General features: G+C 53.1%; 1 protein-coding gene across 2 annotated transcripts in view; it reads left to right on the forward strand.

The window, feature by feature from the left end:
• The window catches only part of SCN5A (sodium voltage-gated channel alpha subunit 5), a 102758-nt gene that overhangs the window by 57387 nt on the left and 27367 nt on the right, over nt 1–18004 (forward strand). Inside the window, exons 15-20 of one of the 2 annotated variants that reach the window (XM_017849654.1) lie at nt 1324–1497; nt 2864–3214; nt 7561–8001; nt 9380–9538; nt 13362–13482; nt 14684–14838. In XM_017849654.1, the coding sequence (XP_017705143.1) occupies nt 1324–1497; nt 2864–3214; nt 7561–8001; nt 9380–9538; nt 13362–13482; nt 14684–14838 (1401 nt within the window). Of the gene's footprint in view, nt 1–1323; nt 1498–2863; nt 3215–7560; nt 8002–9376; nt 9539–13361; nt 13483–14683; nt 14839–18004 lie in introns of both variants that reach the window. The other variant, XM_017849653.1, reaches the window with a different exon arrangement.

Below are 18004 nucleotides of genomic sequence, written 5' to 3' on the forward strand. Positions count from 1 at the left end.
CCCCTGAGCCAACAGCATCCCGCTGCCCTCCAGCCCACCTCCACAGAGCCTCTTCTGAGCTGATGGGGAGAGGATGGCACTGGGGTGGCCAGCAAATGCCTCTCTTTCTAGCACAGAGCTCCGTCAGGGCAGGTGCCCAGACCAGAGTGACCTCCCCACCTGATTGCCAACCCCGGTGAGGTGCCTTGGCAATGCCCGTCTCTGACCCCCACCTCCTTACAACTGCTGCAGGCCTGACACTGTTCTCAGGGGTACTCTGGCCCTCTGGCTTTAGCCCTCCCCTCCAAAAGACCCTGAGTGCCTCCTCACTGCCCTCAGGACAGCCCCCCAGCTCCTCAGCATGGTCAAGAGGCCTTGCATACAGGACCCCGACTTCCTGCCATCCACACCGTCACAGAACATTCTCTCCTCTGGGAACCGGGCTCCCATCAATTGGCACACTGCAGGGCAGCTGGCACGGCTCTCTGGTCCACTGCACCATGGGATCCTTGGCCACAGGGTTCTGCTGGCCAAGGCTGGGCAGCTTGGGACTCGTAAGTCCAGGCAAAGTTCAGCCTCTGTCCACTCAGGAATGTTTCTAGAAGAGAGAGGAGGTTTCCCTAAATTCTGGAGAGCAGCACTGGGTTCCTCTCCTCATTCTCAAACTTAATAGCTACATGACCCTAGACAAGCTACTTAACCTCTCAGTGCCTCAGTTTCCTTACCTATAAACTGCAGGCAATGATACTTCCTAATGGGGTTGCTGGATGAATCAAAAGAAACAACATGTGCAGAGTGTTGTGACCAGCACTTGGCACGTAGCCCTCGGGAGGCAGTGGCTGCTGATTATCACAGTGGGCAGAGTCCAGTAGGTGGATGAGGAGGAAGGGCCTCCTGAGGAGCAGGAACAGCAAGGACAGAGACCCTGGGTCAGGGAGCCATGAGCGTCATGGTGATGCGTGGATTCAGCATGTGTCAGGTGAAAGCCCTTCCTGTGGACACACAGATCAGAAGTCTAGCGCTAGGTCATGTCACTGTCCACCGCAGGGGCCCCCTAGAGCTGTGAGTCTCTGTGGAGCCTGCAAAGGGCCCAGGCCATTCCCGACGGCCAAGCTGTGTGCCTGGTGTGCTTGGTGAGCAGCTGCAAGGGCTGGGGGAGCAGGCTGGAGAAGAGAGCTGTCCCCAAGGGCTGGGCCATGGCCAAGCAAACCCCCACTGGGAGCCTGGGCGCAATCAGAGCTGGCAGCCCTGGAGGGAGCCCCTGTCACAGCAAGAGTCAGGAGGCAGGTGCCCCTGCTGGCCAGGGGGTCTTTCCATCCCGAACAATTCCTGCTCCCTCCTCAGGTCTTCACAGGGATTTTCACAGCAGAGATGACCTTCAAGATCATTGCCCTCGACCCCTACTACTACTTCCAACAGGGCTGGAACATCTTTGACAGCATCATCGTCATCCTTAGCCTCATGGAGCTGGGCCTGTCCCGCATGAGCAACTTGTCGGTGCTGCGCTCCTTCCGCCTGGTACCTGGCTGGACCCACCGCAAGGAGGGGTGGGCAGGGTGGGGGCGGAGGGCTGGGCACAACCCAATCTGAGGTCATCACTTGGTCATCCCTACTTTGATCTGTCATGCCTTCACCCAACAGCCATTTGCTAGGTACCCCTGGATGCCTGGCCCGGTGCTGGTGATGGTGGGGGTACAGAGGCAGGCAAGGCAGGAGACATTCCTCCAGAGGAGCAATTGTGGTGGCCATCCTGATGAATTGCAAAGCCCTTTGTGGTCCAATGTGACCCTTTTAGCCTTCACAGGATCCAGGAGTGGGGGTGGTATTACTACATTTCCATTTCACAGATGAGGAGACTCAGAGAGATGAAACGAATTTCCCAAAGCTACATGGCAGATAACAGAGGGAGCTGGGCTGCTAACTGCTCATCCGAGGTTCTGCCTGCTGGTTTCTGAATCAGCATCTTTAAAATATTAATGCACACACAAATCACCTGGGGATCTTGTTAAAATGCATATGCTGATTCAGTGAGTCTCAGGTGACGTCAAAGCTGCTGGTCTGTGGACCACACTTGGAGCTTGAAATGCTTGAGAGGTCCAGACATGGCGCGGGAGGTGTAGTCAGGGAAGGCTTTCTGGAGGAGGTCCTGAGCACTGTGGGTTGCTGCACATACAGTGGATGGGTGTGGAGCGGCGGGGAGTGTGTAGGAAGGCAGGATGGTGGGGGCAGGAGGGAAAGCCAAGGCTGTGGGTTCTAGTCCTGACTCCACTGCTGTGAACCGAGGGACTTAGATAAGTTACTCCACCTGTGAGGGTTGGCAGCTTCTTCTGTCAAATGAGGTAATACCAATGCCAACCTCATGTGGTTATTGGGAGTTCTGACTGAGTTCATCCATTCTAAGCACAAGGCCTGGCACGCAGACATTCAGTAAGTGTTAAGCACCTTCCCCCCTTTCTCTGTGATGACTGAGAGGCAAAGGTGACTGGACGACTCAGAGATGGTTTGAGCTGCCCCAAAGGATACCTGATGAGGACAGGTATGAAAGAGCAAGGACACTCCCTGTTGAGAGAATGTAGTGGGCAGATCCTGGAAGTGAGGCCAAGGCAGAGAGGAAGCTGGTGTGGGGACGAAGAGAAGGGATGAGTTGGGGAGGTGAGGCTGGAGCTGTTGACCTGACTCCCAGAGCAGTGCCCAGTGAAGCTGCCCTCAGGCTGTGGAGACAAACAGTAGTGGGTGCTCTGGGAAAAATGAGGGGAAAAATAGGTGTCAGTGCCCTCCAAGAACTCCCTGGACTTTCAGGCAGGAGCTAGAGAGAGTGAGGGTGCCCGTGGGCAGCAGGAGCCAGTGACCCTCACAAGGTCCCCTGCTCTTCCTCCTTCCCCAGCTGCGGGTCTTCAAGCTGGCCAAATCATGGCCCACCCTGAACACACTCATCAAGATCATCGGGAACTCAGTGGGGGCACTGGGGAACCTGACACTGGTGCTAGCCATCATCGTGTTCATCTTTGCTGTGGTGGGCATGCAGCTCTTTGGCAAGAACTACTCAGAGCTGAGGGACAGCGACTCAGGCCTGCTGCCTCGCTGGCACATGATGGACTTCTTCCATGCCTTCCTCATCATCTTCCGCATCCTCTGTGGAGAGTGGATCGAGACCATGTGGGACTGCATGGAGGTGTCTGGGCAGTCATTGTGCCTGCTGGTCTTCTTGCTTGTTATGGTCATTGGCAACCTTGTGGTAAGTTGGCCAAGGGCCTCACACACACACACCATCCACTCATCTACCCAGCTACCCACCCATCCAATTATCCATTTACTTACCCTTCTATCAGTCCATCTACCCATCCATCCATCCGTCTATTCATTTACCCACATTTCCATCTAACTACTCACTCATTTATTTCATCCACCTGACATGCACTCACTTACTCGTCCATCTATATACTTACCAACAAACCATCTATTCAGTGTACCCATTTATTCTTGCACCTATATGCTCATACAGCTGTCTACCTATTGATCATCCACTTATCAATCACCCACCCACCAACAAACCCACCCATCCATCTGTTCACCACTCCAGCAATCAGAAGGATCAGTAGATCCTTCCCTAGTTACCAAGCCACCCATCCATTTATCCACTCATTCACCTTGTCATTCATCCATCAACCCCCTTTTGCTCATTCACTCATCCATTCACTAATCTGCTTATCAGTCACCCATTCATCAACCCCCATTCACACACTTACGCATCCATATGCCCATTCATCTATCCACCCATCCATTCACTTACATAACCATCCATCCCTCCCTTCATCCATCACCCATCTGTCCACTCACCCAACAATTCACTCCTCTACTCATTCATCCACCCCCATCTATCAACTCACCATTCACTCATTCACCAATTCCATCTATCTACTCATCTGTCTATCCAGTTGTCTACTTACTCACTCATTGACCCATCCATCTATTCACTCACTCTTCACCACATTTTTTTTTTGAGACTGAGTTTCACTCTTGTTGCCCAGGCTGGAGTGCAATGGCATCATCTTGGCTCACTACAACCTCTGTCTCCCAGGTTCAAGTGATTCTCCTGCCTCAGCCTCCCAAGTAGCTGGGATTACAGACATGCACCACCATACCTGACTAACTTTTTGTATTTTTAGTAGAGACAGGGTTTCACTATGTTGGCCAGGCTGGTCTCAAACTCCTGACTTCAGGTGATCCACCTACCTCGGCCTCCCAAAGTGCTGGGATTACACATGTGAGTCACTGTGCCTGGCCTCTTCACTGCATTTTCCTCATTTATGCATTTACTCACTTACTTACCTATTTATTCATTATTTACTCATTTTGTTTTCATTCATTTACTTATCTGTTCATCTACCCATTGTTTTACTGTCATACACTATCAATGAATTATCACATGGTTTTTCAATTTATCTTAAACATTTGCTAAGCCATTGTTGCATGGAAAACATTGTACCACATGCTGTTGGGCATACAGAGGCAAATGAGGTCTAGCGCCAGCCCTGACATCACTCACCAGCTTGAGAGATGACTGGGGAGGTGGAAAGTTCAAACAGGCCTGAAATAACTCTCAGACTGGTCAGAGTGATCAGAGCCATTAAGGAGGAGACCGTGAGTACTGTTCCCACTCAGCTAGGAAAATCAAGGAAAGCTTCCTGGAAGGGATTTTGGAGCTGATCTAATAAACAGGCAATGCTGAAGAGGGAAGGAGCAGGATGAGCAAAGCACAGGTGCAGACAGGTGGTGGTCCAGGTAAGGTGGAGCCCGTAGGAGCTTTCTTTATATGTCATCCTGAGTACTGTGGTAGGAGTCTCTGCTGTCCCATCATGAGGGGCCCACACCGTTGCTCCTGTGGGTACCTGTCTGTCCTTCGGCAGGTGCATCTTGTCTTGTGTCTTTACAATGTGGGGAATTCTGGAACTGAGAAAGGTCAAAATTTAAATACCAGAGAAGGTGCCTTAGGAAGAGGCAAGGTTGGGGTCAGTCAGTGGTTCAGGCAGCAATCAGTGTCCACTGTGGATGTGAAGCTACCTTCCTGGGAACACAGGTGGCCCACACATGCTCAAGCAGCATACCTGCATTGTCTGGCTCCCACCCATAGCTGTATGTCTCTGTTGTGGGCAGTGCGGTCACATCAGCTCATAGAAAGATTTTACATTCACTTTTTCAGCCTGCTGTGGGGCAAGTACTATCGGCTATAGATTCCAGAGTCTTTCCCCAAACCTGTCTGACTTCTTCTCCCACGTGCCTTATCCAGGCCAGGACAGGGCCAGCCAGTTTGGGATCATTCCCCCGCCGGCCCATGAGCCCAGAGGCCAAAGGAATGTAGAGCCCAGAGAGAGCAGAGCCAGGGCTCAGTGCACAATGCCACTGGAACCCTGCTCTTTGGCTGGCCCCCAGCCCCCCCTTATGTCCCCTCAAACTAGCTATCCCTTGGGGTGGAGGGTTGCTCAGCCCATCCCAACCCCAGGGCCTGCCAGGCTGTCTATTCTAGGGAGAATGAGAGTTGCCAAGCACTCAGCCCAGGGCCACGCTGCGCCACCCCTCACACACGGAGCCCTGCGATTTCCCAGCAGATCTGCCTGAGGATGAGAAAATTAGAGGCTGCTGGAGGAGGGAGCTAATGCCAGCCCACGCAGCCCCCTCCCCGGCCGCCTGAGGAATTGGGCCTCTGCTGGGCGTGGGAGGAAGCAAGATTGCCATTGAAATGGGAAGTGATGATCAGGCAGGGCTGGGAGCAGCAGCGGCACGATTGATGGGGAAAGCACTGGAAGAAGCTGAACTTCTGCAGCCAGCGACAAGGAGGGCCCTAGACTCCTGTGTGGGTGGGCATGACTGCCTAAGTACCCACCCTCCGCCCCCCCACCCTACTCCCAGCCTAGGCTCAGGACTCCTGGAGGTTGGAGCATGCAGGGCCTGGTGTGAGTGAGGGCTGTGGGGGAAGGATCCAGTGGGCATTCTTCCTGGGAATAGAGGCGGCCATGCCTGGGTCCTTGTGGACAAAGGCCAGGGGCCAGGCCGGAGGTCGGTGTAGAGAGCAGCTCAGAATTGCATCACATGCTCTACCCCGTAGTAATGATAAAGAAGGCTGCCAGGTGTCAAAAGTGATCATCTCTCCATAGAGATAGTATGGGAGAGCCTATCTCTTCACCTTCCGTACTGTCCGCATGAATATGTTTTGCTTTTAAGCCAAAGGCATGTTTCTGAGGGTGCTTTTGTCAGAATTCTCATTCCCAGCTTGCTGATAGGGATGGGGTCCCTGGTAGTGGCATGTTTTAGAGGCTCTTGAGAAACCAGAACAGAGTCTCAGAGTGGATTTCCAAATAGAACTGTGCACCCATCCTCACACACCACCCTGCCATAAAGGCGCTGGGAGGGAGGAGACACCAAGCCCATGGTGGCCTGGTGGCCTGGTGAGCCATGGGCCAGTCTGACCCATACATGTGGGAATCAGCCCACCGCCATCTTAACTGACCCTCCATGAGACTGGGAAATGGACACAAGCCCAGCCCCTTGTCACACAGCAAAGGCCTTCTTTTTAAACAAAAGCTAAAGCTTCACTCTTGTAGGAGGGCTTAACGACAAGCAATTCTCCAGAACCATCCAAAGGCAGAGGGTTATGCAACTCCTCTTAAGAACTCTCAAGTCCCTAAGCCCTGATGATAGACCTCAATAAAATACTGCACCCTGTGGAACCTCCGACACTGCACCCTCCCCTGGCTCCCTGCAGCATAGCAGGCCTTGACCTTCACACAGTACCCTTCCTAGGACCCCTCACAGCCTAGACACGGTCAGCTCTCAGTGGCCTGACCCCATGGTTAGTCCAAGTACCTGAGGGCTGCCTGTGTCTTCCTGACCTCTTTTCCAGCTATTGTACCTTTCTCTGCCCAGTCCCAGCATCCCTCACCTGGAAAGCATGGCAGACCTGGGCCTCAGGTGGCATGTGCCCTACAGCAGCAGCCCCAGGCCTCTGAGCACCAAGCTGGCTTCAGTGGGGAACTCAGAGGCAGGTCACTGCTCCTCCTCTTTCCAACAAAGTCCCAAAAGCTCTGGGTGTTTCTTGGTGGGATTCTGTCTTGTCCCTGGACTCACACTTCCCAGAAAGGAGACCTGTGCCCATCCTAACCCCACTGCCCCTCACTACTCCTAAGGCAGCAGGAAGAGGAAAAGGGAGAAGGCTTGTGTGTAGAAGCCACTGGTGCCAAGACAGGGCTCAGTGTGTGTGACTGGGCTAGCCCCTCACTTTGACACTGAATGCATGCATAGTTCTTCCATGAACCTGAGCCAGGACACAACATCCTCAATTCAGACTGTGTCTGAGCCCTTGGAAAGAGGAATTCGAATTTGTATTTTCTTTTATAGCCAGACCTTCCATATTCAAGAAAATCAGGGGTTAGGATGAGGGCTCAGGGCCCTGGATTCGAGCCTCGGAGCTGTTTGTCACAGGCAGTCTTAAAGGTCTCTAGGCCTCAGTTTCCCCATCATAGAACTGGGACTGGATGGCTTGGCATGACGCAGTGCCTTGGTGAGCCTGACCCATTATCTTGACAGGTCCTGAATCTCTTCCTGGCCTTGCTGCTCAGCTCCTTCAGTGCAGACAACCTCACAGCCCCTGATGAGGACAGAGAGATGAACAACCTCCAGCTGGCCCTGGCCCGCATCCAGCGGGGCCTGCGCTTTGTCAAGCGGACCACCTGGGACTTCTGCTGTGGGCTCCTGAGGCAGCGGCCTCAAAAGCCCGCAGCCCTTGCCGCTCAGGGCCAGCTGCCCAGCTGCATTGCCACCCCCTACTCCCCACCACCCCCAGAGACAGAGAAGGTGCCTCCCACCCGCAAGGAAACACGGTTTGAGGAAGGCGAGCAGCCGGGTCAGGGCACCCCCAGGGATCCAGAGCCTGTGTGTGTGCCCATCGCTGTGGCCGAGTCAGACACAGATGACCAGGAAGAGGATGAGGAGAACAGCCTGGACATGGAGGAGGAGTCCAGCAAGCAGGTGGGCCCTCACCCCTGCATGTATATACAAGGCCCAGAGCTCTGCTGTCCGGGCCACCCAGCCTTGCTCAAAGCAGCCGCCTCTGCCAGACTGCCTTGGCAGTGGGTAGGAGTAGAAGGCAGGCCCTCTGCACAACAGCCAGCCTCTCAGAGAGGTGCTGAGACCAGCCCTCAACCCTCTCTTCCTAACTCAGTCCAGAAGCTGACCTGGGGAGGCGCTGCTGTCCACCATTCATGCCCTGGCTAGGCATGGGGAGCTCATTGTATGACAGGGAGACTGAAGCATGGCAAGAGAGACTTGTTAGGTGTTCCTCATGAGTTTAGAACAGAGCTTGTAGCCCCCAGTCCCCACACTGACCATTGTCCCCCTCCAGGACTGGCAAGGTAGTGTCTTGGTGAAGGAGAAGTATAGTTTTCTGACCTCCAGACTGCCCCTTCCCCTCCTCCCACACCCAGGGCTCATTCTGAGATTTAAAAATAAGCATCCCTAAGACTGAGGTGTCAGGGACAGCGCTATCTTATCTCCCAACCTGTTATTTTTAACACTGGGGACCAGAGTCTGCACAAAGCAGGCAGGGCCCACCCCTCCCCTCCCCTCCATTTTCCCTTGGCCTGAGCCAGGCTCAGATGGCTTCTCCTTAGGGCTTTAGGTCAAGCCCCCAGGAGTGTTCTCCCTGTTGAGTCGGGCCCATCTTGGCTGCTTCCTCTGGGCCTGCACTGGGTGGGCCTGGCTGTGGAGAGCAGCGGCACCCCATGTGTGGAACTTGATCTAAGGCTCTGGGCTTGGTTTCACGTCCTCCTGCCTCCCTGTGGTCCCAGAGGCCACCCTTTCAGTCAGGTTGTGGGGCAGTGGCAACGTCTGCTCAGGGAGGGGCAGTGTTGGTGTTGCCAGGACCACAGTTTCCAATGATCTCCAGCACAGGAGGGGAATTCCAGCTGCCTCTGCTTTCCCTTCTCCGTTCCTTCTCTTGAGCCCGTCGACTCTGGCTCTCTGGGGGATGTGTGTGTTCTCATCTGAGAGTGCCACGGGGACTCATGAGGGAAGTCAATGTGCCCTTCCTACAGTGGCCAGCATTTGTGAGCTGGCCATCACGGCCCAGCTGCACCCTTCCAGGGAGTCTGGGGAGGGGGAGTTATGCCAGGCTGGCCAGGGGCTTCGTCTGGCTCTAGGCCCTTTGCCTGAACCTACCAGGAACCTCCCACCTGCCTGCTCAGGCCCCCTGAGGGAGGGGTCTTCAGTGAGATGGAGGCCCCATGAAGAGAGCTGGAGGCAGTGACCGAGATGCACAGGCAGGGTCTGAAACCCCCAGGGTCAGGGCCCTGGAGACCTTCTAGCTGGGTGTGTGGACTCAGCTCATAGGCTGGGGTCTTTTCAGCAGGAATCCCAGCCTGTGTCCGCTGGCCCAGAGGCCCCTCCGGATTCCAGGACCTGGAGCCAGGTGTCAGCGACTGGCTCCTCTGAGGCCGAGGCCAGTGTATCTCAGGCTGACTGGCAGCAGCAGCGGAAAGCGGAACCCCAGGCCCCAGGGTGTGGTGAGGTAATGCATGCCTTTGTCCATGAAGCCGGCAGGCCACTGCTGCTTGGGTCAGAGCCAGGCTGTGAGAGGTGCACGCCTGCATTTGCTGTTGGGAGCCACAGCCACTGTCACAGGCAGCGTGGAAGACCAGTCTGCAGAGGGGAGAGTGGGCATCCCTGTCCTGACAGGGAGAGATGGTGCAGGGCCCAAGGCCAAGGGGAAATTCTGGAAATTCTAGTCCCAAACTCTGATGCAGTACTAACCCACTACCTCCATGTGTTCACCTTCTCCACACACTCCATCCCTGTGTTTTGGTCCGTTTGGCAAATATTTGTCCTGTGAATCTCCTCATCCAAAGACTTCAGGAGGCTGGGCACGGTGGCTCGCTGTAATTTTAATACTTTGGGAGGCCAAGGCAGGTGGATCACTTGAGGTCAGGAGTTCAAGATCAGCCTGGCCAACATGGTGAAACCCCATCTCTGCTAAAAATACCAAAATTAGCTGGGCATGGTGGTGCACGCCTGGTAATCCCAGCTACTCAGGAAGCTGAGGCCTGAGAATCACTTGAATCCTGGAGGTAGAGATCGCAGCGAGCCAAGATTGACCTCTGCACTCCAGCCTGGGTGACAGAAGGAGATCCTGTCTCAAAAACAAAAACAGGCCGGGCGCGGTGGCTCAAGCCTGTAATCCCCTGTAATCCCCCAGCACTTTTGGAAGACCGAGACGGGCGGATCACGAGGTCAGGAGATCGAGACCATCCTGGCTAACACGGTGAAACGCCCATCTCCTACAAAAAATACAAAAAAAAAAAGGCCGGGGCCCGCGGTGGCTCAAGCCTGTAACTCGCCAACGCACTTTGGGAGGCCGAGACGGGCCAGGATCATGAGGTCAGGGAGAATCGAGACCATCGCTGGCTAACACGTGAAAGCCACGTCTCTAACCTACAAAATACAAAAAAAAATTAGCCCGGGCGACGGTGGGGCGGGCCGCCTGTAGTCCCGCAGCTACCAGGGAGGCTGAGGGCAGGAGAATGGTGTGAACCTGGAGGCCCGGAGCTTCAGTGAGCCCTGAGATCGGCGCGAGCGTTAATATTGCCACTCACAGCACTGGGAGACCGGCAGAGAAAGCGAGACGCGGTAGATCCTCATCATAAAAAAATAAAAAAACAAGAGAGAAAAAAAAAACAAAACAAACAAAGAAGACTAAGATCAGGGAGCCTCTGAGAATAAGTTAAATAACAATGCAACAATTGCCTCACCCAGAATTCCAGTCTTCTGCTTATCCTGCACCAAAGCAGAGGCTCAACAAGTGGGAAGCCCACCCAGCGCTACCGCCACTGCATTTGGGATTGCGCGGCCACGAGAAAGGTTTGTACTTGTAAATTAGGCCTGCCACTATTTAAAAACTGGGAGCGTTTTATGTAAAAATTTATACTGGCATTTCGCGCTTCTCGGTAGTGAACACAATCAGAGACTGTGCCCATCACCTGCCACAAGAGGCAAGTGGTGAGCGGCCACCCTGTGTCCTGGATGCTGGCTGGAAGTTCTCTAGTTAGGTGGGGGGGGTTGCCCACAGAGCCACCTGCCTGAATGGCATTTTGTTTACCCTGCCCTGATTCTGTAAGCTATTGGAGGTTTGCAACCCATGAGCAAGAGGCTGGTGGCATTGCTGAACTAAGCGGCCCAGTCTCAGCATCTAGCCACAGAAAGGTGGAGAGGGCAGCATTGTTTCAGATGCGCTTTGGTGGCCACTGCTCCTGGGGGCAGCCTGACTCACCTCCAGTGCAGCACTTGTGGGGCCTTTTCCTCTTTTGTGAGATGGGGCGCCCCACGTGAGTTTTGCAAGGCATGGTGCAGTTTTTTGGAGGCACAGGACCGTGACTAGAGTCATCTTCCTGACTGTGCGCCAGATCACGGTTCTCCACTTGATGAGTCCTGAGCCGTGAAGGCCACGTGGGACAGGAAAGACACAGGATAAGAAAAGAAAGGCAGAATGTCATGGGAGATGAAGAGGCTCTCAGCAGCCGGATGCTAACCTTTGAATGAATTTTATAGTCTTCCCTTTCTTTCAAAATCAGTTCATGGGGGAGCCTATATAAGGGAGAGATAGGCTGGGGTTTATGCCTGGAAAGGGACTCGCCCTCCGTCTCACCTGCAGTAGGACCTGAGAACACGTCCTGCTCACATGGCAGCCCGCATGGACTCATGACAGGCTTCGCAGTGTTTTGGAAAAGAAAAAAATAAGCCATGCTGGGCTCTCCCTCTGGGCCTGCCTCTTTCATCACCCAACTCCTTTCATCCCCAACTGAGCTGGAAGAGAGGGAAGGAACCCTCCAAAGCCCAGCCGGGGGACCACGAAAGGCTGAGCCTGCATCCCTCCTCTGGCCAAAGATGCCACCTGCAATGAGCCAGTAGGGCCTCTGTTTCCACTAAACAGAATCCATCCCGTTTCCCCCTTTCCCATCGGCAGATCTCAAAAAAGGAAAAGAAGCGCCCTGGGCATCAGCAGATTGATTCATCAAAGGAAAAGAAAAGAAAGAAGGCAGCTGTAGGAGCATAGCCATGCCCAAGAATTCAGAGCAAGGCCCCCTCTCCTAAATGGAGGCCTGGGCCTGAGCTGATGTGAGATGGGGGGCCAGCGCAACGATGGGGGCTTTGGACCTGACCGCTGAGGGAATGATGGATTATTCGCCCCAAACATACGCCCATCTTCTACGTCCCCATTCCCAGAAGGCAGGAGGGATTCCTGGTGCAAATGACTTGTTGAGTGTTCTCAGGAGAAACCCGTGAAGAAAGTAAGAGAAGGCAGGATGAGGCAAAGCGACGGGCCACGGAAGGGCTTTCCAGCTGGAGTCAGCCTCATCCTGTCCCAAAGTAGAGCTCCTGGGATGAACTGCACCACAACATGTCCCAACTCAAAGGCTAGGGGCCTGGCCCTTCCCCCTGTATTCCTGTATCAAGTGCTGCTGGGGCACTGGCCGACCCTCGGGATGGCAGCCCCGCAGCTGAAGATGATTTTCTGGAGGAGGCCAGCTGAGCCAGGCTAGTGTTCACAGTGCTGGGATGGGTGCATTAGATCTCATGCAATGGAATTGGGCAGGGTACCCACAGTGGCCCCCTGTAACACCCCCTCCACCACGCCACACCCAACAAGTGCAGCACACGGAGCAGCTCACGAGGGCACACCTGCATGCAGCATGCCTCTCCCTGTAGGCCCCTGCCTATAATCAAGTTATTGAGGTCAAAGGCAAAAGCAGACTTGGCAAGGACAGGAAGTGGAGGGCCCATCCACCTTCCCAGGCCTCGCGGCCTCTGCCCAGCACAACCAGACCCGCCGGGAATTGGGCAACAAACCATGTTGGGGTTGTTGGCCTGTTCTCTGCCGGTCCTGACCGTTGCTGGCCTGTGTGTTGGCCCGGGATGCCGGGTTCTGACTTGTTCTGGATGTTGACATGCCTGTTTCGCAGCTGTGTGCCATGGCCAGCCACGGATCGTGTCATGTCCACCGTGTGTCCATATTGACTACCCCCATGTCCGTTTTGCTCAAACCCCGCAGCATGCAGTCCCCATCCCCAGTGGCTTCCCAGACCCCTTTCACAGCCCCCACACCCTAGCCCCAGACTCCAGCAGACCAGAATCACAGACCCGGGAGCTCCCAGGTCCAGCCTTGGCCCAGCCCTGACTGGCCAAAGGTGGCTTTGTGGCAGGTCCCAGGGTGCGTCATGAAGATGCTGCCTCCCTTCAGGGAGCCCCAAGCTCCTTCAGATTCTGGGCTCGAGGCCAAAGGCTGCTACTCAGTCCACACTCACATCCTTTCCCACCCTGCCCCACACCCCTGTCCACAGACCCAAGAGGACAGTTGCTCCGAGGGCAGCACAGCAGACATGACCAACACCGCTGAGCTCCTGGAGCAGATCCCTGACCTGGGCCAGGATGTCAAGGATCCAGAGGACTGCTTCACTGAAGGTAATGGCCCGGGCAACCCTCTGCCCCAGTGTCAGTTCCACCCAGAGGGGACAGGAGTACCAGCAGCTCTTTGGAACCCAGGGCCACGTGGCACCAACACCCTGCCTTAGATATCTGCCCACATCCTCCATTCCTCTGCTATCCTGGGGGTTCCTCCATCTGCCTGACATGTCTGCCTACGGAGTGCTGGGCTGGACAGCTGCACCAAGGACTGGAGACACTGTGTTTGTGGTGTGTTAGCATCACTGTGTGCCCAACAGCAGTAGGGTCTAGGTCTAATTCGCTCCTGTACCACCAGGCCCTAGCACGGTGCCTGACACATAGTAGGCCCTCTGTAAATCCTTGAGGCAGGTATGACATGTGGCCGTGCTGACTGGCATCTATAGTTTTTATGGATTGGTGGTATATTTGGAGGGTAACTGGGGATAAAATGAGAGCCTGGCCGGGCACGGTGGCTCACACTTGTAATCCCCACTATGGGAGGCCAAGGCGGATGGATGACCAGAGGTCAGGAGTTCAAAACCAGCCTGGCCAACGTGGTGAAACCCTGTCTCTACTAAAAAAACAAAAAATTAGTTGGGCATGGTGGCGGGCACCTGCAATTCCAGCTACTTGGGAGGCTGAGGCAGGAGAATCGCTTGAACCCAGGAGGCTGAGGTTGCAGTGAGCCAAAATTGTACCATTGCACTCCAGCCTGGGCAACAAGAGTGAAACATCTCAAGAAAAGAGAGAGAGAGAAAAAAAAAGAGAGCTTGCCCTTCATGTGACACATCCATGGGGGCTCTCATTGAGGGGTCTGCCCTTCCCAAGGCTCAGAAACTACAAACATGGAGAAGGCCCAGGGAATGCCCAGGAGTTCCTACCATTTCCCCAGGGGGACAGTTTCCCAGATGAGCAGCAGACAAGCTGGAACCTGTCCCAGCCCAGCCTTGTCCCTGCCCAGGCCTGCCAGGCTGTTCACCCACTCACTGGGTGCTCAGTCCATCCATCCTCCTCACAGGGTGCCTGCAGAGTGTGCAGCCCCCATGGGTGGTGCCCACGGCCCTCGCTCACACGGCCCTGCTCACCATATTGCCCTGTTCACCACCCCCACCATTGTAGCTCTTTCTGTCAGTCATCTCTTCAACCCTTCAACCTTCTGCCGTTAGACGTGGGCATTCACAGGCCCTGAGCTGGGCCTGACCCTCACCCTCTCTCATAGGCTGTGTCCGGCGCTGTCCCTGCTGTGCGGTGGACACCACACAGGCCCCAGGGAAGGTCTGGTGGCGGTTGCGCAAGACCTGCTACCACATCGTGGAGCACAGCTGGTTCGAGACATTCATCATCTTCATGATCCTGCTCAGCAGTGGAGCGCTGGTACCCTCCTGGGGATGCAGGGTTGGGGCAGGGACGGCTGGAGGAGGAGGGGAGGCAAGGGAAAGAAGGTCTCCAGCTGGGAAGTCAGATCAGAAACTGGGGCAGAGCCTCTGCTGAAAATGTGCTCCCCAGCCCCCCAGAGCAGGGAACAGCTCACAAACTCTCAACACCCACGGCACATAGGGAGGCCAGAGCAGGAAGGGCTCGCAGAGGGCATGTGTCCAGGCCTTCGTCCTTGTTTCACAAAAGGGAAATGATTTGCCACAGATCACCAGCCTCCTGCACCAGAGCTCTGGTGACACACCCACCTGCACACAGCATCAGTGTTCGGTCAAGCTGTCACAGTGCAGTTAACCATGCTGGCTCATAGTACAGTGCTGGCTCCACTGAGTCCATGTATTCAGGCTGGAGGCTGTACCCTATAGTTCACACATGGTGACGTTTAATCCTCATGACAACTCTTTGTAGAAACATTAAGTAACTTGCTCAAGGTCCCACCACTCAGGAACCACAGATCTGGTATTTGAACCCAAGCAGTCAGATTCCAGAGTCCTTTGTCTTGACCTCTCATTTGTTCGGTCAGTCTTCTAAGCTCTCCTTGTATCTAGCTCTGTGTATTCAGCCATGTGGGAGCCACAGGAGGCCTCAGCCCTGGCCTCAGGAACACCCAATCAGGGTGATGGGACGTCAGAGAAGGTGGAGCAATCAGGGTAGTCTCCCTGGAGGAAGCAGATAGAGCTGGACCGTGGAGAGCAGGGAGGTGTTGAAGCCAGGAGGAGCAGTGAGGCCCTCCAGGGTTGCCCCATTTGGCTCCCAGGCAGGCCTCTCTAATCTCTCAGAGCATTTCCAGGAAGAGATGGAACAGCCCTGAAGGGGGTTCTGGAAGATGCTGGTGAAGCAGGGAGAAGGGTGATTAAGAAAGCAGAAGATGGCCAGGCACGGTAGCTCACACCTGTAATTCCAGCACTTTGGGAGGCCGAGGGATCACCTGAGGTCAGGAGTTTGAGACCAGCCTGGCCAACATGGCAAAACCCCATCTCTACTAAAAATACAACAATTAGCCAAGTGTGGTGGCGGGTGCCTGTAATCCCAGCTACCTGGGAGACTGAGGCATGAGAATCACTTGAACTCAGGAGGCAGAGGTTGCAGTGAGCCAAGGTCATGCCACTGTACTCCAGCCTGGGGGACACAGCGAGGCTCAGTCTAAAAAAAAAAAGAGAGACATGGAAACTTTGCTGGACCAGGGAAAGTAAGAGCCTGTGGAAACTTTGCTGGACCAGGGAAAGCCTGTATTGCTGGGGAGGTGAGAACCCCATAGATGAGCAACTAACAGAATGCTTTAGACCACAGAGTGAGAGAAAGGGCACTTTGATCCAAAGCTATGTGCCTCCATTCCATGCTGCCTCCTCCTGTGGGGTTAGGCCATGGGGAGGCACTGTGGCTGTCACTTGGAAGCCTCTGGGCCTCCCACCCGACCCCGGGCTGCCCCGCCCCTGTTCCAGAATGGGCCTGGAGCCATGACTTGCAGCCTGCCTGCTGTTTTACCATTGACAGCTAGAGCCAAATCTCTGTAGGCTTCAGAGAAAGATGGTTTGACAATATGTTAACGAGTTTTGTTTTTAAACAGCCACAAACAAGGGCAGCCAGAGCCATTTCGTCTGGGCTGTGGAGGGAAAGCTCAGCTTGGCATAAGTGAGGAGGAGTTTTGGCAAGCATCTGGTGAATCTAATCAGGGTAGACAGCCAAGCTCTGTTGTTAAAAAACCACGTCAGTGATATATTGAGAAAAAGAGAAATCTGAGTGTGTTATTTAAAGTTGTAAACTTGTTTAACAGAAAGCAAACTATATCCTTTCCAAATTGCTGAGGGATTTTTTTTTTAAGGAAAAACAGAGATCTCACAGCAAAAGATAGAGGAAAAAAGAAGCAACAAGAAAACATAAAATCAGAAAACAAAATAGTATAATAGAGGCAAGATCAAACGTGTTTTAATAATAAATGTAACTGGATAAAATTCGTCTTTTAAAAGGAAAGGACTCAGAATGGATCAAAAAAAATCTTCAGCCATGTGCTCTCAAATGATAAACCTAAACCAATGTGACTCAGAAATATTAAAAGTCACCAGGCAAGGTGGCTCACGCCTGTAATTTCAGCACTTTGGGAGGCTAAGGCAGGAGGGTGACTTGAGCCCAGGAGTTCAAGATCAGCCTGAGCAACATAGTAAGACCCCACCTCTACAAAAAGATTTTTAAAAATTAGCCGGGCATGGTGGCATATGCCTGTGGTTCCAGCTACTCAGGAGGCTGAGGGGAGAGGATCGCTTGAGCCTGAGAGGTCAAGGCTGCAGTGAGCCCTGTTCACACCAATGCCTTCCAGCCTGGGTGACTGAGCAAGACCTTGTCTAAAATATATATATATATATATATATATATATATACACACACACATACACACACAAATATATATATATAAAATATATGTGTGTATATGTTATATATATAGTGAACTAATAAAGTAGATAAGGCAAATGCAAATAATGACAACAAATTCAGGGTGCTTTTTGTTTATTGAATTCAAGGTTAAAAGCTTGAGATGAGACACAGAGGGTCCACCCTATAATGAAGATATAACTATTGGCTGGGTGCAGTGGCTCATGCCTGTAATCCTAACACTTTGGGAGGCTGAGACAGGAGGACCGCTTGAGGCCAGGAATTCAAGACCAGCCTAGGCAACATAGTGAGACCCCCATCTCTACAAAAAAGAAAAATTAGCCAGGCATGATGGCACATGTCTATAGTCCCAGTTTCTCAGGAGACTGAGGTGGGAGGATTGATGGAGCCCAGGAGGTGAAAGCTGTAGTGAGCCATGAACATGCCACTGCATTCCAGCCTGGGTGACAGAGCAAAACCCTGTCTCAAAAAAAGAAAAAAAAATGTGTGTGTATGTGTGTATGTATAAAATACATATATATTTACACATATAAATATATAAATATCTATAAAAGAATATAGATTTATACAAAATATATAAATATAGATTATACAAAATATATAAATATATGTAGAAATATATAAATATATAAAATATATTTGTGTATTAAATATGTAACTATAATCTATATAAATATGTTCATATAATATATGAATATATCTTTATAAAAATATATAT

Source organism: Rhinopithecus bieti, unplaced genomic scaffold (genome assembly GCF_001698545.2).
Source record: "Rhinopithecus bieti isolate Rb0 unplaced genomic scaffold, ASM169854v2 scaffold_33121, whole genome shotgun sequence".
Lineage (NCBI taxonomy): Eukaryota > Metazoa > Chordata > Mammalia > Primates > Cercopithecidae > Rhinopithecus > Rhinopithecus bieti.